Consider the following 22,134-nt stretch of genomic DNA (forward strand, 5'->3'; position numbering starts at 1 on the left):
ACTTCATTTGCAACTTTGGAGCCAGATTTTCTGTTCTGGTCTGGCTAAGCTTAGCACAGAAAGATGGAGGGTATGCAGCTACTTTATCATCACTTTTGTATCTCCCCTTTCTTGGTCAGGGCAGTAGAGCATTCCCCAGTAACATGCAGATGGCCTCAGCAGCTATTCTGATTATACTCACAGCCACAAAAGCAGTTCATAATAGCTCAAATACAGCATGTCTAGTGCTTTATCTCCTCCCACCCACCCAAGCATAGAGGCTGCTTGTCCTAGTGTAACAGCATGGGGACTGTCCTGCACTGACTAGTGTTGCCATCCTTTAGTCTCTTAATGCCATCGGAGCCTGTATATAGGAACATTACATTATGCAGAATCCAGGCCATTGCATGTAAAATGAGAATGCAGAAGTCCTGGGGTTGTCCCATGGCTGGCCTGAGTGGCAGAGCTGTTTCACATGCCTGTGGTAGTCCTGGGACTTTGAACAACATTCCTGGGGTTCGTAACACAATTCTTTGCATTTTTTTTTTTTAAAGCTGTCATCCGTGGAAAACCACTTGGCCAGGGAAGAAGGAAGGGTATTGGCGAACATGTTAGATTTCCTGTCCAAAGAGCTGTTGAGGCTGCTAGAAGAACGGAAGATCCACGCTTTCGTCATGCTGGCTGAGAGGCAGAGGCGGATGCGGGAAGCGGAGGAGAGCGGACGTCGTCAAGTGGAAGAGAGACGGCGTCAGGAAGAAGACGAGCTTTTCAAACAGGCAAGAGAGATTTCCAAAGAAGCAAGAACAACAGATTTTCACTAGACTTTTAATTTCAGGCAGGCCAGCCTGCGATTTGGTTTCCGAGATGGTTTCTGGGAAAAATAACTGTGGGACTGTGGGTAGTTTGTGGGAACTTCCTCCTTGTGGGAAGGCCCAGATGGAAGGGAGGTGCTTCAGCTCTGACTTTGGTGATGGCTAGTTTTAAAATTGAAGGGGAAGGCTTAGTGAAGGGAGAGTGATTCCTTCCTGAAAGGGTCATGCCCGTTAAAATAAGGATGATGTGAATACCTTTACAGACAGTCCTGTAAGGCATGCCATGAACAGATGTAGGTTTCTAAATTTCTACAACCAGCACCTATGGAGAACAGATGTACATAGATAATCTTTTGGAATAAAGTTTTGTCAGCACTTGGTCGGTCCAGTAGACTATTAGGTGCTTTCCCAGGAAGGATGCCTTTAAACAAGGCTTTGGAAAATATTTTGTCCCACTCCCAAAGTGACAACAAGAGGTACAAAAATTATTTTGAAATAATTATAATGGATAACATAACCTTGAAATCCAGAAAAAAAAATCCTAAATTACCATGTTCCATAAATATTCTGTAGTCCTGTTCCTATTCCCTGGCTCCTGACTGCATGAAGCATATTCCTCCCGGTTGAAAGGAATGAGTGGGAGCCTAATTGACTAAACCAATAATTTTCAAGCTTTGTGGGAGGAGGTTCATACCAAGGGAGTCTGGCATCATGTTTATTTTTCTTTTAATTTTAGCATCTCTTTTCTGCACCTCTGAGTGAGAAGCAAAGAGGGTCAAAGTGCCATAAACTTATGCCCTTCAGATTAGCAGAAGGAAAACACCCATTTCTATAATCTCTGCTCTACAACCATTATAAGGAAACCAGTAATTTTATCTTGGTTTTATTCATGTTACTTTGTCTGGCTTGATGAAACCTTTTCCTTCAGGATTTGCTTGAATGAAAGCTTATTAATTTACTCAATACTAATGATTATTGTTTAGCAGTTGTTGCTCAGGGGACCATGAGAGCTGAGGAAGCAACTGCCATTGCATTCACAGAGTTAACCTGCTGCAGCAGAATTGGATCTGCCAATAAGTTTTTCTTCCACCCTTCATTTTTTCCTGCACTTGTTTCTGTTCAATTAATTCTCAGAAAGAATTATTAGAAAGTAAATAGTTAAGTTGTTTTTCCCAGAAACCATCTCTGAAACCAAATCGCAGGCTGGCCTGCCTGAAATTAAAAGTCTGGTGAAAATCTGTTGTTCTTGCTTCTTTGGAAATCTGCTTCCACCATACTCCTGGCACAGCAACAGGTGGAGGAACAATCTCTTGGTGTTTTGTTCCAGGTGGTGAAAGTGCACCAGAGCACTGTTGACTCCTACTTGGAGGACATTATCCTGAGTAGCATGGAGAACACAGCTGAAGAACAAGCCAGGGAAGAGGTTCAGAGAATGGCTGTAGAAATCAATGACATTGCTTATGAAATGGAAAGTCGGTACGTTATTAAATGGCACATTAGAGGCTGTTTACAGCAGTTTAGAACCTGCCTGACCATCTGCATCTGTGGTTTTGTGTATAATCTAAGACATGGGAAGGGCAGAGCAATACTGTTCAAGATCACTTCATTAATGTGACTGCTGTATGAGAACTGCACTGTTACTACCTGGGACACACATATAAATCAGAGCCTTATTTCTATACAGCATGTGCCAGATTCCCTTTGCAAATCACTTGTGGGATCTGTGAATCACCCTTTTTAGATTTCTCCATGCCAATGTGATGCTGTGACTGAGCTTTAAGTGAATCTGGGAACTGCCTCAAGCAATACCCATTCATACTGGTCTTTTCATTTATTTACACTACTACAGAAAATCTGTTTGAAAGAGATGCTAAAAGATACAGCTATACAGCAGCCTTTCATTCTGGGGTGGCTGTTCTTTAAGAAGCTGCCAATTTCCATGGGAGTCAGTTGTATTGATGGCTGCCTGACAACGCACTTTGAGTAGAGTAAGTTGTTGAGAACACCATAGTCTTGTGTTTGGCTGGGGCATCAGCAGTGAATACTTTTTAGGACTTGCCAAACTTCCAGTTCAGTTTCTATGCTCTTTTTTTGGAATTGAGCCATAAAAATCCCAATGACACAGTGACTCTCCTATGGTAGAGCAGCTGTGTATTTTGTAACTAGATGAATACAACCAGAATGTTGAAATCCTTGGGGAGAATGAAGCATAGATAAAGCATGCAGCTCCTGGGCCAGTTGGGAACCCACCAAACACTGGCATGGAAAAGAGCATGGGGATCAGCCAAATGCAGAGTCACAAAAGGGAAGAATTTAGCAAACTCAGCAATGGGCCAAAGACTAAATTGACAAAGACGCAAATCCTCTGAGGTATCTGTGTGTCTAACTCAGTTTGTTATTAGTGAGAACTGGGTTCTTAAATGCCTTTGAGGATAATGAGTCTAAGGTGATCTTTTCCCTGGAAATATTGCTTTCCAGTGCAATACTGAACACATTGGCAGTGCAGTGCAAAGGGGAATAGTCACACTGTCATCTATTTGTAGGATAAAGAGAGACCTAGCTGACAATTAACTGCCATGACAATACGCTCCCTTGAAAATAGTGAGAATATTTAAAAGGGAGTCTTGTGTTTGCAGAGGTGATCTGATAAGAAAATTAAAATACTAATACCACTCTATGTCTGTTCTGTAGTCGAACTCGCCTACAGTCAGAAGAGATTGTAGCAGAGCTGGTTTATGATTTCATGATTCCAGAAGCTGAGAAAATGTCTATCAGAGAAAAAGGTAAGGAGTCCAGTAACTTTATTCTCTTTGTGAAGTGGTTCACACTCCTCACGAGCTCAATGAAAGGAAAGATACAGTGTCAAGAGTTGTCTCAGTTCTCTGAGATTCCTCTTTTGCACTTTGCAGGTAGAAAGTTAAGCCCTCTGCCCCTTAATTGCCAATTTCTCATGAGCTTTGCTCTTTTAAAATGGTGGTCTGAATTCAGACCTTATGTAAATTGGATAAAACTACGTGAAAAGAGGCAGCCCATTGCACCTTCAAAAACAAACTGGGAAAAGTCTTTAAGTAGCATGGCTGTGAATATGACAATTTCTAAGAACTGTAGAAGTCTTTAACAAGCAGATTACTTAAACATATGCCACATGTGGAAGATTATATCCTTCCCCATCCCAGCTGGTTGAGAGCTAGAAGCAAATATCAGGTTGTAGGGTTTGCTGTAGTGGCATCATATTTTAAGTAGATAATCTTGCAGTGGTAAAGAATGCTTCTGTTTAGCCAAAATGGAATAGTGTGTGTCAAAACACAGCGGGGGGGCCCTAGAAACCTGCATATTACATTGACCGTCATGAATAAATGGCAGTTCTTAACTGGGATGTTTCCACTGACTAGGACACTCAGACAGCTGTGACTAAACCAGTCACCCATACAAAGTAGATATAACCTAAGAAATGCAATTGTATCAAAATTTAGTCTGAAGCAGCAAGCAGCCCTTGCACAGTGTACTTCTCTGACTTAAGAACAAAGCCACTTACTTCGTTGCTTTTTTTGGTGCTTTGTGAATGAAAACACAAACCCTGCAAACACATTTTGTGGTCTTCGAATTGTGCGAACTTTTTCTTCCTAGTTTGTGTATTTGTCACAACAACAGTGTCTATTCAGCAGCTGGCACTTCTACATATGCTTAAATCAGGTCACTTCTCCTTAGCTCTCCTTCTGCGAGCCTGCCAAAGCATGTGATGTAGTTTTAGCCAATGAAGACTGTAGCTTAGGCACTAACACACACAGGTTAGCCTGCTTCAGAAAGGAGAAGACCCGAAGATGGCCTGGAATTCTGGACATACAGAGGTACCATCAAGGAAGAAAATAAGTACTGAGCTTAAATGCAAGAGCAGCTTATGAACAAAGCACCTCAGAAGCACTCCCAAGCAAGAAAGGGAAAAAATCTTCAAAATGTGTGATAGCTACAGTGGGTTTGCCTGGAAAGCGGAGTTAACCCAGCCAAAAATTAAAGTGGATGCTGGTGAAAGAGCTAGAAGAATAGGTGGTAAAGTACGAGAGCTCCTTCAGATGTGATCAGGTGAAACTTGCCACAATATTCTTGTGACAGCAGACATCAAATGGGAGGAAGAGACCTGGCTCATACTCTCTTCAGCTATTGCAGAATAGCTGAATTCTACCAAATGTACACTCTGAGGATCACACCTGACCACAAACCTCCTTCACAGTGATAGCTTGGGGAAGCAGGATCAGTAACTATTCCACGTAAATCCAAAGGAAACAGTGTCAAATAATGGCATGAGATCTCTTGAGCGCATCAGTGTATTGTGTTTCTAGGGCAGCTTTTAAAACTTTCCTTAGAGTGAGCCAGATCATTCATTACGAAACTGTGTTTTAACAACCTGGCGCATGCTTGAGTATCCATGTTTGTTGAAACTATCAGGAAGTGAGCTGAGGGAATAGTTGTCTGGCCTGCCAGAGAAGCAAATCCATTTGTAGAACAGAGATTTGAGGGCCTGCAAGTTCAGTCTTTGCCTGCGCTTTATCTCCACTTTAAACATCTCTATTATGCCATTACCTACTCTTTTCCTTTTTTTTTTTTTTCTCTCTTTATCTCATTCCTACACATAAAAGCAAGGATTATCCAATATTGGCTTATCCTGAAACCCCTTTGCACCTTATTTCTGAACCCTCCCTCACTGGAAGTACAAGTCAATGTGCCGATATGAAAAAAGCTTGCTTTTAAAAGGACAATCACTTGCCACTTTGTGACCACTTTCTTTTAGATAGAGTTCGCTGTGGATGAAGGAAGTGACTGTGTCAATACCAGGGGAGTATCACAGAATCACAGAATGTTTGGGATTGAAAGGGACTTTGAAAGATGATCTAGTTCAATCCCCCTGCTGGAGCAGGAACACCTAGATGAGGTTACACAGGAATGTGTCCAGGCGGGTTTTGAATGTCTCCAGAGAAGAAGACTCCACAACCTCCCAGGGCAGCCTGTTCCAGTGCTCTGTCACCCTCACTGAGAAGAAGATTCTCAAATTTAAGTGGAACCTCTTGTCTTCCAGTTTGAATCCATTACTCCTTGTCCTATCATTGGTTGTCACCGAGAAGAGCTTGGCTCTACCCTCGTGACACTCACCCTTTACATATTTATAAACATGAATGAGGTCACCCCTCAGTCTCCTCTTCTCCAAGCTAAAGAGACCCAGCTCCCTCAGCCTTTCCTCATAAGGGAGATGCTCCACTCCCTTCATCTTTGTTGCCCTGCCGCTGGACTCTCTCCAGCAGTTCCCTGTCCTTCTGGAACTGAGGGGCCCAGAACTGGACACAATATTCCAGGTGAGGTCTCACCAGGGCAGAGTAGAGGGGGAGGAGAACCTCTCTCGACCTACTAACCACCCCCCTTCTAATACACCCCAGGATGCCATTGGCCTTCCTGGCCACAAGGGCACAGTGCTGGCTCATGGTCATCCTGCTGTCCACCAGGACCCCCAGGTCCCTTTCCCTTACGCTGCTCTCTAATAGAACATTCCCCAACTTATACTGGAAGCTGGGGTTGTTCCTACCCAGATGCAGGACTCTACACTTTCCCTTGTTAAATTTCATTAGGTTATTCCCCGCCCAACTCTCCAGCCTGTCCAGGTCCCGCTGGATGGCAGCACAGCCTTCTGGCGTGTCAGCCACTCCTCCCACCTTGGTGTCATCAGCAAACTTGCTGATAGTGCACTCTATTCCCTCATCCAAATCACTGATGAGTATATTGAATAATACAGGCCCCAGTACTGACCCCTGAGGCACTCCACTAGATACTGGCCTCCAACTAAACTCTGCCCCATTGACCACAACTCTCTGGCTTCTTCCCTTCAGCCAGTTCGCAGTCCACCTCACTACCCAATCATCCAGACCGCACTCCCTCAGTTTAGCTGCGAGGATGCTGTGGAAGACTGTGTCAAATGCCTTACTCAAGTCAAGGTAGACCACGTCCACTGCTCTGCCATCATCCATCCATCTTGTAATGTCTTCATAAAAGTCAATGAGGATGGTCAAGCACGACTTCCCTTTGGTGAAGCCATGTTGACTGCCCCTAATGACCCTCTTATCCCTGATATGCCTTGAGATGGCACCAAGGATAAGTCATTCCATCAGCTTCCCAGGGATAGAGGTGAGGCTGACCGGTCTATAGTTACCTGGGTCCTCCTTCTTGCCCTTTTTGAAGACTGGAGTAACATTTGCTTTCCTCCAGTCCTCAGGCACCTCTCCCGTTTCCCAAGACTTGGCAAAGATGATGGAGAGTGGTCCAGCAATGACCTCAGCCAGCTCCCTCATCACCCGCGGGTGCACCCCATTTGGACCCATGGATTTATGGATGTCCAGATTGCCTAACTGCTCCCTAACCCAGTCCTCATCAACCGAGGCAAACTCCTCCATTGTCCTGACTTCCTCTGGAGCCTCACTGGTACGGGGCTCCTCAGGACAGCCTCCGGCAGAGTAGACAGAGACAAAGAAGGCATTCAGTAACTCTGTCTTCTCTGTATCTTCGGTCACCAGGGCACCCACCTTGTTCATCAGTGGGCCTACATTGCCTCTGGTGTCAGTTTTATCTGCCTCGTATTGGAAAAAGCTCTTCCTGTTGTCCATGACCCCTCTCACCAGGTTGAATTCTAAGGAGGCCTTAGCTTTCCTAGTTGCCCCTCTACACCCTCTGACAACAGCCTTATGTTCTTCCCAAGTGGCCAGCCCCTCCTTCCATGTTCCATAAACTCTTCTCTTCCACTTGAGCTTGCCCAGCAGCTCCCTGTTTAACCACGCAGGTCTCCTCGCTCCCTTCCTTGACTTCCTACGTGTCGGGATGCTCTGATCTTGTGCCCAGTAGAAACAGTCCCTGAATACTAACCGACTATCTTGGGCCCCTTTACCTTCAAGCAGCCTTACCCATGGGATTTCCCTTAGCAATTGCCTGAAAAGGCCAAAGTTTGCCTTGCTGAAATCCAGGGTTGCAATTCTGCTTGCTGTCCTGCTTCTACCACATGAGATCCTGAACTCCACCATCTCATGGTCGCTGCAACCAAGGCAGCCCTCAATCTTTACCGCTTCAACCAGACCCTCCTTGTTAGTGAGGATGAGATCCAGCAATGCACCTCTTCTAGTCATCTCCTCCACCCTTTGCATCAGAAAGTTATCGTTAGTGCACTGGAGGAACCTCCTAGACTGTGGCTGGCTGGCCGAGTAGTCTTTCCAACAAACATCAGGGAAGTTAAAATCCCCCACCACAACCAGGGCCTGTGATTGCAAAGCAGCTCCCAGCTGTCTGTAGAGGCCTCATCAACTTCCTCATCCTGATCTGGTGGCCTGTAATAGATGCCCACAAGAGTATCACCCTTGCCAGCCTGCCCCTTAACTTTCACCCACAGACTCTCAACTCGCTCCTCATCCATGCCTGGACAATACTCAATAAATTGTAGTTGCTCTCTCACATAAAGGGCAACTCCACCACCATGCCTGGTTGGCCTGTCTTTCCTGAGAAGGACATAGCCATCCATGACCACATTCCAGTCATGCGTACTGTCCCACCATGTCTCCGTAATTGCCACTAGGTCATAATCTCCTGCCCAAACACAGGTTTCTAACTCCTCCTGCTTATTCCCCATGCTGTGTGCATTGGTGTACAGGCATTTCAGAGAGCGAGCTGAGCACTCCGATTTCATCTCAGGGGTATGGGGGGCTTCCCAGCCTTCATGAACTCTAGAGTGATGCCCTACTGATGCAAGCCCAGCTACCACCCCACCCCCTTTCGAGTCTAGCATAGTTGATGTAGTCGGTGCACACAGGATTGAAGCCAAAATGCCTTGGGTAGAGAAAACTCTCCTGGAAATTGAGAGCTGGCTGGTGAAAGTCAGCTTTTCAAATGCAAGTGAGATCCCATTGCATTCATTGTTAACAAAATGGACCTGGGAGCTGGATGAACACAAACAGGATGGGTTAGTAACATTGGGTGACAGTCAGTGACAGCATGCAGAGCTGTATGACAGCACGCAAGACACCAGTGGTTCACATTCACAGTTAAAGTACAGCTCAGCCTTAAGTGGACCAAAGCAACAAGGAAGTCGTGAACTTTTGCAGAGAAGTGACATGGTGAGAGCCACAGTTCTTTCCTGCAACATTCCCCACACCCTCCTTACAAGAACACAGTATTTCAATTCCCATGGTGGTTTACCAGCATCTTAAGTCTAAAGAGAGAAAAAAGGGAACAAAGAATAGTGAAAAACAATGAAGAGAGTTGTAGGATGAAGCATTTGGCTTGAGTAATTATTTCCCAACAGGCGGGCCAGAAATATATACAAATGGGATTGTATGAAAACTGTAAAACACAGTAAAGAACAATCCTGCAGTAGCAAAAGGGAGACGGTCTTAATGTGTCTATACTGTCTCCAAGTCTTTGAACTCAGTAAGAGTTTTTCAGTGCAGGCAAAATCATAACACAGGAGAGGGCAGATTTCAGCTCCAGTCTTCCAGAGACCTGCTGCAATTAACAGACACCGAAGGAGAAGTTATTTTAAAGCCTGATAACATATCTTGGGCGGTTGTGCCCTAGACGGGAAAGGAAATCACTCTGGCTGTGCTTCCCACTGCGGGGGCTAGTCTTCAAAGTGAAATGCAAAGTTGGTTGCTGCTATTAGGTGGCAGTAGAACACTTTCAGCCAAAGTTAGAAGGGCGTGAATTTTTTCCTGAGATGGGCTTTTCTACAGCTGCAGGAAGGCTAAAAGCTGTCCCTCCCTTCTCCCCTACAGAGAACACTTTGCTGTACATTGCCAAGTAAAAAACTTGCCTCTTTTTATGCACAGTGAGGCAGTCCCAAAGAAAACACATCTATGCTGCGCATCAGATCATCCACAGGGGCACAGAGAGGGTGGTGGCTGAACTGGCGCTACCTCGGGAGACATCTGCCAGCAAGATAAAGGGAGATCCTCCTGCTGGAACAGCAAGTGCTGCTTTGAGTGGGACAGCTGCTGGAGCAAGGGCGGCTGACAGGATTTGCTCTGCTCCAGTTGCACAAGTAGCAGCTAAACTTCTGTTTGAAGAAAGCCCAGGAGAGACGTCAGACGAATCAGATGAGGATCCCACAGCCTCCTAAAGGCAGAAGATAAGCCAGGTGAGTTTCCCTACCCCCGTGTGATGTGAACTGGGAGCATTGGTCAGGAGAGGGAAGCACATTATATTTACTTTTTTTCAGGGCATGGAGAATGGCAAATCCTCTCTCTCCCTTGGGTTGTCTCTCCTGGTGCCTGCCAGCAATGTTGTTCTGGAACCACTCTGTATACATTTTGATGTGGCAGCCCCAGCTCCCCCCCATTCCCAACTAGCTTTGGACCTCATTAGCTAATTATTAAGAGAAGCTTGAGTGAGCAAGCAGTGTTAGCACTTCTTGTTTGTTTTTCTGGCACAGACAAATGAAGATCTGCACCTTGGCTTTTGATGGTATTTCCTTGCATCAGTAACATTAAATGAACCAATATTCCAGCAGTGAGAAATTTTGAGTTCAGACCATACACAGAGTCTTTTCTCGAGCACATCCCACCAATTTCCATAGTGGACTAAAGTGAAGGGTGGCTTCCTGCATTTACACTGCTATTAATAAAGCATTGAAGCTGAATGAGAACAGTCAGATCTTGCATCATCTTTTCACATAATTAGTCCTTGCATAAAGAAGAGGTGCCCTTGACCTCAGCAGAGTGGTTCCTGCCAACCAGGCGGTGTCTGGCACTAATAACTAAGGCCGGGTGATGGCAGAGTGACATGGCAGGGGCTGATGTAGCTTGTGCAGAGAACCCATTAGCCAGTGCTTATGGCTTTTCCAGAAATGCTGCTCTCTGGGCTGACCTCTTGCTTTTTATCATCCCAAAGGAGAACAGTTATGGAAATAATCTGATTTTTCTCAGAACAGCGTTAGTCACTCTGGCTTTTCAGCTCCAGGGGACTATGCAGAAATGATGCTGGCTTTGCCTTGTTTGCAAGCACAGGGGTGCTCCAGCTCAGGATGTCAGGAAGCAGCGGGCTGCAGACAGGCACAGTGCTGCCCATCAGGGAGCTGTCAGGGACTGGCTCAGCTCTCCAGCACTCACCTGTCAAAATTCCTGAGCTCTGTGGGTTTAGCGTCTGAAAAGTACATTGACGCCGATACCAACATCAACCGCATCAGCTTTCGGAGGAGCAGGCACAGCCACACCAGCACATCCGAAATGCTTACTCATTGATGCTCTGGCTACAACTTACGCAACAAATAGCAGTATTGGCTCTCGGTGCTAACGTGATTAATGGGCTGATCACTGTGTGCTGCCACCATTTCTCTGTAACTGATAGCCCCTTCTTTGTGCTGGGCTGTGAAGCCTCAGGTATGGTCCAGCTAACTAATCCTGCTCGTAGTGCTGCTCCTTCAAAACACAAACCAGCAGCTGGTCAAAAATTCAGGCTCATTAGTGCATTCCTGGAAAAATTTTGTGTCGGCTTTCTGTTTTGTGGATGTGGCTGAGGGTGGGGTGGCAGGCAGAAGAGAGAGGAGAAAAAAGAATTCTGAATACCCCCATATTCCAGTGAGCTGTAAATAAGAACTGGAGAGAGGAAAATTAGAGTCACACCAAGAAACTGCAGCTGGTCTCCAGATCACTGAACTAGGTGGGCACCAGGTGAGCAGTGGGGTCAGGCAGCCTCTGTAAGCATCGCAAAATCTGGCCAAAGTTAGAGGTGGGTGGTGAATTTTGGTGAGGACTCTGTGAGGATGATGGTTAAGGGGCTTGGGAATATTCTCACAGTGTATGTAGCGAGTCAGCAAAAGGGAAGGTAGCAAATGCAAACACAGAAACACTCCCCACAGCGTGGGAGGAGAAGTTGTGCTCTTTTGCCTCAGGCCACCTTGGACAAATTTAGCCTGGTTGAAAGGGGGGGATAACATGAATCACTAAATCCAATGTAATAAGAGAGACATGGAAAACTTGATGCAGCGGAACAGGAAGACTGATCCATTGAGACATTTACTGTATTTCTGAGATGGCATGTTGAAATAAACCTTCTCCTTGTGGCTCACTGTACAATTTGATGTGTTTTTTTTGTAAAGATCAGAAGTATTCCAACAGGTGTGGGAATGAACGTAGGTTGCAGTGCTCTGGGCTGCTTCGGGAATACAGCCCTTTGCTTCGGGAATACAGCCCTTTGCATGACAACGAGGGGTTAGGGGACTCCAGATGCTGTGCACAGGCTGAGCTATAAATGTCTTGGCTTCTGTTATGATTTAAGGGACGCTGTCAGGGTAAAGCCATCTTTTCAACATGACATTGCCTGGCATGTAAACTGAGGGCCATGGCAGGATTCCTGCAGGAAACTCTGTTCTAGAAACTGCTTTCAATTGTCATATCTGTGATTTTTCTTTCAAGCTTTGCAGAATGTGCCTTGAGAAAGAAAACTATCACAGTGAGAGGGAATTGGGTTCATAAATCAATAGCACAAGAATGCACCGTTCCCTCTCCTAGCAGAATCCAGAATAACCCTGGGGAGGAGCCCCTACCCGAAAAAAACACAGCAGATGCCTCCAGGGCTGAACCAATGCAGTGGCAACAACCGGGGAAATTCCGCTTGTGCCGCTTTTCTTTCAGCAGCTGCCCTGGCTGGGCCACTGCTGGCTTCTGCAGGTGCAGGAGTTGGCCTGAACCAAACGAGGGTCACTGTGCTGTGAGAATGGTGAAAAATTGGTCTCTTTGCTGGAAACGAATGCAAATTGTCTTGGGTCTCCCCTGCCGATACGCTCTTGCAGAGTGCAAGGAGGAAATCCTATTGCGGTAACTACAGTTCAGACCAGCAAAAAGGACTTTTGGTAGGATAACTGGAAGCCAACACACCTTTTTAATCAGAAGTGCAGAATGGTTTGGGTTGGAAGGGACCTTAAAGATCATCTAGTCCAATCCCACTGCCATGGGCAGGGACACCTTCCACTAGACCAGGTTTCTCACCACCCTCATAGTAAAACATTTCTTCCTTATGTCCAGTCTAAAACTACCCTCCTTCAGCATATAACCATTGCCCCTTGTCCTGTCACTACAGGCCTTGGTAAAAAGCCCCTCTCTGTCCTTCTTACAAGCACTCTATATCTTGAAAAGACACAATAAGGTGTCCCCAGAGCTTTCTCTTCTCCAGGTATGGTCCTGACTGAGATGCAGGACCTTGACCTTACTGAACTTCATGATGTTCACACGGGCCCACTGCTCCAGCCTGAAGGTCCCTCTGGATGGCATCCCTTCCCCCAAGTGAATCAACTTCACCACCCAGCTTGGTGTCACCCACAAACTTGGTGAGGGTGCATTGATCCTGCTGTACATGCCACTGATGAAGACATTAAATAGCATTGGTCCCTTACATTTACCATCTGCCTGCTACTCTGTTGGGCTCAGTTCAGCCCTCACACATGCCAGAGGCTGAATTGAGCCTGACGGAGCAGCCATCCTCACATGCCAAAGGCTTTTAGCAAGATCCAATTGCACTGATGGTACTAACGTCACCTCCTCCCAGCCCTGTCTCCCTGCTTCCATCAAAAGCCTCTTCATGCATTTCTGATTCCTGACTGGTGAATCAGTATCTTCTTGGCAACCACCAGCCTCCTCACCTCAGTGACCTCCAAAGTTGGGCCTGGGCTTGGAAGAGGAGCTGTTGTTTCATACCTGCGCCCTCCACCCCACCAGAGAGGCAGGAATAGTTTTGAATATCTGCCAGAACTGCCAACTCCTCCCTAAGATGTTAACCACCCAGACTAGTAAATTCATTTTGCCTGGTGCGGCACTGGGCTGAGGCCCCCACTGCTCCTCACAGCCACTGCCGGCAGTGGAACTGGCAGGGGAAGCATCTCAGCAGACAGGAGAGAGAAAACCCCAGCGGGCCGGTGGGAAGGGTGTATGCCGAAACCTGGGGAGGAGCAGCAGCTCTGGCTCTCTGCTCCGATCGTATCGCTCCCTCTCGTTTTTCCTTTCCTCCCACGCACTGTGTCAACCCCACGCGCCTCTTCCTCCACCTCCCGTGGCTGGAGTCCAGGCCACTTCTCTTGGCCTGTTCCCATGTGCCAAAGCCCAAATCCTTTGTGCAGCACTGTGAAGGGATGTCCCATTCCCGTTCCCTTCCTGGGTTGGTCACCTGTATCCCACTGGCCAGAGCCCTCCCAGGCCAGCCTGGCTCAGCACAACGTCCCCAACAGACCTGGGAGCCGTGCCTGCCCCTGCACGCACTCACCATCGCAGCTGTCTGCCTGTCCACGGCTGGTTGGACCTGTTGCACAGCCCAGCCACGTGACATTTATCACATCTCGTTCCCCCAACCGAGAGCTTTCATATAACCCGTGCTCCTTGGCCAGTCCCGGAGCTCCTCATCCAGTGCTGGGTGTGGGGATGTTCATCCTCTTCCTCGGGGCAGTGGCTGGAAGCGTTTGTTCTACCTGCAGCACAAATTGCTGTGAGCTGATTGCAGCTGCGCAGCCAGGACCCGATGCTGTTGCTCTTGGTGACAACGTCAGCACCGAGCGTGAACACCACCGGTGCTCTGAATACAGATGCAGCAAGAAGCCTGAAATATGTAACCAGGGCTCTTATGTAGTCCCTAGACTGAGAGACCGCTACCCCTTCTGCTCTCCTAAACAGCCTTCTCGGCCAGCATCTCCTCATCCACTGCTGTACATCGCTAGCCTTTGGAAAGCAGCAGCTCCCACCAGCATTCAGGAGACTGGAAAGCTGCATTCCCTCCTCTCTCCTCAAGCTGCTGCAGGATTGACCCTAAGAATGAATCTCCCTTTTATTACTGAGCCAGTAACAGCCAGCCCTTCCCTTTAAATCCTTTTGCAAACACAATGTTGGTTCCTTACATATTGAAGACTTTTTCCACCTGCCCATGTAATTACTCCTTCAGCCAAATGCAGACCATTTTTCATTGCTGTGCAGGCCCCAAGTTTGCCATCTCCAGCAGAACCAGCTTCCATTGACCAACCTGTTCCTAGGCCTGGTGCCCTGAAACAAAAATCTTGAGAGAGGAGTGAGGTGCAAAGGCTCCCCAGCTGGGTGGTCCTCTTTGTTTCGCAGGGCTGCTAACAAACAACAGCATCCCAAGCAACATCGATGATCTCCTTGAGCAAAAACACCCTCAAACCACCTGGGTTTTGCCAGCAATCACCATCCAGCTCCTGAGCACTCTTGCCTGGCAAAGGACTCGGTTACAGGAACGAGACGCAGATGGAGGAGGAGGACGTGCCTGCCTTCACGCTGCAGGAAACATGGGGCAGCCAGTGGCTGGTGAGAGGAGGACGCAGAGTTTGAATACCTCTTGCTTCCTCTCATGCTCACGTGCCGTTCCCACCACGCATCTGACCCCACCTCGCTCCCAGCAGCTCCAGCTCCACCTCCCTCTGAGGAGACCTGCCATGCGTTCCTGTGCCAGCAGCCCACATCTGCACCCCGCACATGCTCGCCACAGGGAGGTGGCGTAAAGCACAGGGCGTTCAAACAAGCGAGGATGAAGTGCCCTGTCCTAACTCTTGGATTCAACCAGTTTTTAAAAACTTTGCTTAGGGAAAAAGCAAATACAACACCAAAACTGACCCCCCCCCCCCACCCTCTCTATTCAGCAATCCATTACACATGCAGACCCCAGGGCCCTGCCACCATACGCAAGACCTGTGACTGCTCTGCTGGAGAGGGGCTGTGCTCAGCCAAGAATCTCTGCCTGGGGACCAGGTTTTGTTTGCCCACAGCTGCATTTTCGTGCTCTGCAGGCTGCTCTGGCCTCAGGCCACGTGCTGCGGCTCTCCCAACAGAGCACCCTGGACACAGATGCTCTGCTGGAGCCACTTGCAGGCTTCCACAAGGGAAGAGGTTGATTGCTCTCCACCTGCCTTGCCTTGGAGGACCCAGCCTTGCCTCTGGAGAACACCAGTGGAGACGGGTGATGCAGAGAGCGGAGAGTCCCTGAAAGCAAAGGCTTTAACTCTGCTGACCACATGGAAGACCAACCGAGCAGACTCTCAGAGGGCCACAGGATATACTAAGAAGAAAGCATCTGTGCCAGGACATCAGGAGCTAGCTAGGCATGCAACAAGATCCAGGACTGCATTCCTGCATTGACGAAAGGCAGGTGTTTGCTGACAAAGTCCAGCTCTTCCTTACAGCTCTGACCATTGTCGCCTGCACTGTCTCCTGCAGTGAGCACCAGCAGGTGTTTGTTTGGGGGACTGGGCTCTGCTCCAGCGCCTCAGCAGTTGTGACATTCACACCAAGACGTGAGCATGGGTTTCCCGCTGTGCCCTGTCTGGTGTTGCTACCTACACACCTTCCTTTCCCACCAGAGCTCGGCTTTGGCAGCAGGTCAGGTCTGACCCTGCAGCCTTTGGGCATGACTGGTTTAGCAAAGCCAGCAAAGATGGAGCAGCCCTGCCCTTGCCAGGAGCGCCACCCCACCAAGGCGAGCGAGGGAAGAGAGGATGATGACCCAGCCAAGCCCTTCCCGGAGCCAAGGGAGGGAAGCGGGGTTCAAGACTGGCTAATGAGGTTGTGTACCATCTGCTGGGCTCGCTGTCTCCAAGCAACTGGACTCAGCAATTCAGACACAAACCGCAGTGCTCCTGCTCTCCCCTCTGCATTCCACAGCTTGGTCCCCTCCTCCTTTGTGGCTCTTGTTCTTCTCCCACAGAAAGAAAAAGCCGCTTGGGCATTAAAATCAGCAGCCTGAAATCTGCCACCTTCCAGACAACAAATGGTGCCAGCAGTCTTGAATCCGACTTTTAATTCCAACCCAGGTGGTTGGAAGTTTGGTCAATAAAGACAGAGCACATCAGGGGAGCAGACTTCTGTACCACATTCAGCTTGGTACCGCTTTGCGTTTGGTTAGCATTTTAAATCATCCAAGGGCACTGGTGATGACAACTAAGTGGATTTGGACCTGGTTTACAGACAGGTATTGTAAGGTATTTCCACATGGGGAATGGTGACAGGATGACTGTTCGCTGGAAGGCTGTGTGGGGACTGGCTCTTGATGCTAAGGTGCTTATTATTTCTCTTTAAAAGGTGGTTGGGATGAAGGTGTAAAAGGTCTCGTAGGTAATCTTTGCAGGGTTTGCAAGAGGAGGGGATAATGGATAAACTGGACAACTGCAGCCTCCACACAGAAGGGCGAATGCAGTCCTTGGGTAAGGAGACAGAGGCACCAGCTGCAAGATGCTCACTAGTGCCTGCATTCCACACTGGGAAGACCACTGCAGGAAACCGCTGGGTTGATTTGGGTACCCACTGCTTAAGAAGAGCGTTAAAAGCAACTGTAGAGGAGATAAAATGGGAATGATTAGAAAAGATGTGAAGTAGCTGAAGATCTCCTTCCAGTCAGCTTAGCAAGAAGTTATGAGGTGACAGGATCCCAGTCAAGGGGCTTTGATGTTCAAAAGAGAGACCCGAGGCTGGAGCAGAGGGCTCCTGTGCTAATACGATGCAGAAAGAGAGCCCACAGCTCGCATTGTGGTGAAGGAAGGTCAGAAGAGACGGGAGGCCCCAGTGCGTGTGTGTCTAGGGAAGTGGCCAAGAATAATTAACCACCATCCTGAATCACTGAGGATTGTGAGGAACTCCCCACCAGCAGCAAACTTTAAATCAATAAACTCACCCAGTGAAGAGCTGTAGTTCAGGCACTGATGCCTTTGCAGATATAGCTGTCCACCCTTAATGCCAGGGGCTGGACTGGTTGAGCAGAGCAGGTCTTGTCTCAGCACACGAGTAACACGCAGCCTGAATCCTGGTGACACTGTGGGACTGATGGGACAGCAGCTGGTCACCTGTGTTGCTTTCGGGGCCTGCTGCCTGGCCCTGCCACCCCGGCATCCCAGCACCTGCCAGAGTGGCAGAGGCTGAACAAAAGATGCCCCTTGGGTCCATCCCCCAGCTGGCAGGGGGGCTGGTACCTGCTTTGAGCCTCAGCACCCAGAAGGGTGAGAACAACCCCCAAATGCCTTAGTTGGGGGGAACCTGCAGAGGTGGTGTTGGAGGTTCCACTTAAATATGAGAAGAAACTTCTTCTCAGTGAGGGTGCCAGAGCACTGGAACAGGCTGCCCAGGGGGGTTGTGGAGTCTCCTTCTCTGGAGACATTCAAAACCCGCCTGGACATGTTCCTGTGTAACCTCATCTGGGTGTTCCTGCTCTGGCAGGGGGATTGGACTAGATGATCTTTCAAGGTCCCTTCCAATCCCTAACGTTCTGTGATTCTGTGAGGGAGCCTCACCCAACACTTACAGTGCAGACCCACCAAGGGCATCAACTCTCCCGCCACCACCGCTGCCCAGCCCTGGGAGCTGGGGACACCTAATGAATGTAGCAGGGCACCTGCCTAATACACCAATGTCTCTCCCCAAGCAGCCGTCTGGGGGCAACCCGGACACCCCCTCGCACCGCCCCAGAGCAGCCCCAGGCGGAGGCTCCAGCCCAGGGCCCAGCAGAGGAGGTTTCACCCAGACGCCCGCGGCAGACGAACAAACCAAGAGGAGGCTTATTTGCAATATAAATTTGTTTTTATTGAAGCAGCAGTCACATGACCTCGCATCTAGCCTTTAGGATAGCAACAGAATGGATTCGGCCAGGTCAGCCAGCCCAAAAAAAGGATTTTATTCTTTTTTTTTTTTTTCTTTTTTTTTTCTTTTTTCTTTTGCGCTAATAGACATGTCATGTTTAATACATACATTATCCAGTACCGGAAACCCAACTCAGAGATAGCTACGTGCTGATTTGCTGGAGGAACGGTCCACTGGACGTGGTCTTGACAAACTTTACAGATCACCACCAAATAACATTACTAATGGGATCCAATGATTTAAAAAACCCGAAAAAAAAAAAAAAAAAAACAACAAAAAAACAACCCCAAACAACCATGAGTGCAGGATTCAAAGCCAGCAGTTTACACAGGTTCTTAAGTTTGTATCTATAGGTGGACGGTAAAGGAAGATCGGTTGGTTTTAATTTGAAATATTTGTGTCCCAGGGTTCCTCTCTCCATCAAATCAAACGGTATTCTAGACAAGCTGGCACCTCTTGAAAAACAGCATGGAATAACACAGCTCATTTAAGAAAACATGCTTATTTCTTGTGGTTTTTTTCTTTTAATCATTATTACAAAGACTCACGTCCACCTACTCTCGCGGAGTGGGAAGAGGTGCAAGGGCGAGGAACAAGGGGCAGAGGAGGGAAAGAGGAGGAGGAAAGAAAGGGGCACGTTTTTGAAATAAAGACCACACACTTGGTATTTTTTTTAAATTTCATTTCCAGGCTAACCTACTTTTTATTTAATGCAAATTACAGTACCAGTTAACTATTTCCGAACCGAGTCACACAGAACAAAACGTATTTACAAGGGGAACGGGGCGGGGGAAATAATAAAACATTAAGCATACTTTCCACAAAAAAAGTTTATATTTAAAATGAAAAACAAAAAAAAAATCAGTCACAGAGGCATTCAAGTAGTAATAATGTTATACAGGTTTTGCTTTTCCTTTAAATCAAGACAGATTTGCACAAGTGTATGCAATAGTTTGTATACAACCCACAGTCCTTAATATATATATAATTTTTAGATTTCTGTTTTTAAGATGGAAGTGGTCACGCTAATTGGTGTGTACAGGCCCAAGTGATCCATCAGCAACACATTAATGAACGCAAATTTTACAGGCAAGCAAATTATATATATATAAATATATTTTATATATATATATATTAAAAATAAACTGAGAAAGACCAACACAAGGAAGCTACTTTTCTCGAGCTAACCCCTTAGGTACTGTTTTCTTCCTTCCCTGTCGTTTTGCTGTTATTGCAGTGTTGCAAAACGAAGCCGACTGCGGGCAGCAGCGGCCGAGAGCCCCGTGGGAACCGGCTGCCCCCCCAGGGTACCCGCTGGCAGGCGGCTCCGAGAGGCAGAGCCTGGACCGAATACCCGACTGTGCTTCTCCTCATCGGCTTTTCCTTTTCCTCCGTGGTGGCCGAGGTTCCCAGTACAGGAGCACGAGTGACAGGCTGCTTAGACTTCTATTTCCCAAGTACTGAAAACCAGGGGGGAATTTAAGTTGCAAGTCGCGGGCACCTGCTGTTATTTTAGGTACAGCTTGCCTTCGAAATAAGGGAACAAAGTGTTCGGGGATCTTCTACCAGCCAATTATCTTTTGCAGGTAATTTATTATTGTTTTTTTTCCTAGCAAGGTAGATAAATTTAATATTAAAGAACACCAGCGTCTTGACCGGGTGTCCGTCAGGGGAGACAGACTGCGATCAAGCCCGGCTCAGAGACCCACGCCACAGCAGGGCTGACGTCAAGGACAGACCAAGACCAGACTGGGTTAAAAACAAGCCCGAAAGAGGGTAAAAGAAGAGAGGGACAGCTCTGAGCGGACTGTCGCCAACAGCTTGGCATCACTGACCTTCGTGTCACCAGAAAGAAAGTGCAGCCTCTGCTTCACTGGAATGAACACGAGATGCTTCGAAATAAAACAGCAACCTTTGGTTTGGTAAAGAGTTAAGTGTTTTCCCATTCAAGACAATCTTATGTGGAATACTAACAAGGTAGTAGAACACAAGCAAACTAGTTTTCGAAACAAGGCCTTCGTGCTGGGCACAAGAAATCAAGAGTCATGTTAAACTGATCATCTCAAGAAAACAAAAAGTGACTTCGGGGAGGGTCATGGGGGGGTCAAATAAGGAGAAGAGAAAGGGAACACGCAGTTCCCCTGGCAGAAAAAAACCCACCGTGGTCTCCTACGGCCGTGCCCCCGCTCCCACCGCGGCCGGGGGCTCCGAAGGCTGTGGGGCACTGGGGGGTCCCCTCCCCGGGGGTCCTTTCCACCCCCCAGGCCCGGCCACTGCCCTGGCACAGCCACAGAGAGGGGGTGGAAAGGCCAAGACTCCTGGAAGCTGCTGCAGCCCAGATGGCTCCCGGGCGCAGGATTTAGGGGTTGGGGGGGGGAAGAGACGAGCAAAGTCTAAACGAGCTGCGAGGGCAAGTGTCCCAATGGAACCGGTGGCTGCAAGTGGTGGGGGGGGCAGGAGTGGCAGGGTGGGCAACTTGGAGACATCCCGAACAAGCCACGGCTCCGAGGACGTGGGTGGCGGTGGAGACGGTTTCCTTTCGTTCCGCTACTGATCAGGGTATCACCGAAACCTTACAGCACTCAAAGAGTTAGAAAGCAGAGCAGGGGGGAGCAAAGATGTGGGTTCGGGGTGGGCGACATTGTTAATAAAGGGGGTGGGGGGGGGTGGAAATAACGGGAAATAAAATTCAAAAAATCATGGAAGCGAAGGCACTCCAAACTATATAGATACACTATACATCGCTAGAGTTATTGTTACAATAATACAGGCCGGTACCTACTGTACAGAGTTAAAACTATATGGCTTTAAAAAGCTCGTCTACAATTTGTCTGATTATTAAACAGAATCACTGCCCTGAACGGTAACTTTTTGCTCATTAATAACAGTTCCTGGGTCCACATATTTACATACAAAAGAATAAAACTCAAAATTCTAAAACAACCAAAAATAATAATGTACAAGCTTGAATTTGGTGAGGAGCTTTGTTTTTTCATTGTTGTTTTTTTTTTTGTATTTTTTTTTAATTATTATTTACAAAAAAAAGGTTATTGAAAGATCTGGATCTAACTTGTATAAAAGAGTGTGTGATCCTGCCATGATCCTTGGAAAAAAAAAAGAAAAAGAAGAAGAAATAAAACCAGAGGGGCACCCCCGACCCTCCCCCCAGCCTAACACACACACACACACACACACACACACACACACACACAAGACACACACAAATGCCGGCACAGTCACAAAACCAGAGAGAAAAGCTCTTAAATCCCCTCCACCAGACCTAAAAGAAGAAAAACAACAACAACAAAAAAACACAAACAAAAAACACCACCACAAAAAAAGAAGAAAAGCCACGTTTCCTGGCACAAGCAGCAATTTTTCCTTTTTTTTTTTTTTTTAAAGACTTGGTATTTACTGCCTCCAAATACCAGCGTCTGTGGCCAGCGCTCCAGCAGCCTCGCCTACACAGCAGATCCAGACCCTGCCACTGCCCTACTTTTTGAGTCTCCGCATCTATTTGGATCACTGGGTCAACCAAGCCCCTCCACTTACCTTTCGGGACACGGACTGGCTGAGCTCTCACATGGAGACGCTCTTCAGCCTTTCCTATATTAAACCGCACATCAGGATTTGTAAAGCTTTCTGGTTTTAAGCATGGATGGGCTTTCCTTTGCAGCCAGCCAGAATTTAATGACACCTGAACGCTG

The 22,134-nt window shown here is 47.6% G+C and overlaps 1 protein-coding gene across 8 annotated transcripts in view; it reads left to right on the forward strand.

The window, feature by feature from the left end:
- The window catches only part of CFAP91 (cilia and flagella associated protein 91), a 35,348-nt gene extending 23,464 nt beyond the window's left edge, over positions 1–11,884 (forward strand). For 3 of the 8 annotated variants that reach the window (XM_065077223.1, XM_065077249.1, XM_065077226.1), the window contains exons 14-17: positions 534–755; positions 2,119–2,267; positions 3,483–3,574; positions 9,641–11,884. In XM_065077223.1, the coding sequence (XP_064933295.1) occupies positions 534–755; positions 2,119–2,267; positions 3,483–3,574; positions 9,641–9,930 (753 nt within the window). In that variant the 3' untranslated portion in view covers positions 9,931–11,884. Of the gene's footprint in view, positions 1–533; positions 756–2,118; positions 2,268–3,482; positions 3,575–9,586 lie in introns of all 8 variants that reach the window. The other 5 variants (XM_065077224.1, XM_005502620.4, XM_065077225.1 and 2 more) reach the window with 3 other exon arrangements.
- Positions 11,885–22,134: the final 10,250 nt, after the last annotated feature.

This window comes from Columba livia, chromosome 1 (genome assembly GCF_036013475.1).
Source record: "Columba livia isolate bColLiv1 breed racing homer chromosome 1, bColLiv1.pat.W.v2, whole genome shotgun sequence".
In the NCBI taxonomy this organism is placed as follows: domain Eukaryota; kingdom Metazoa; phylum Chordata; class Aves; order Columbiformes; family Columbidae; genus Columba; species Columba livia.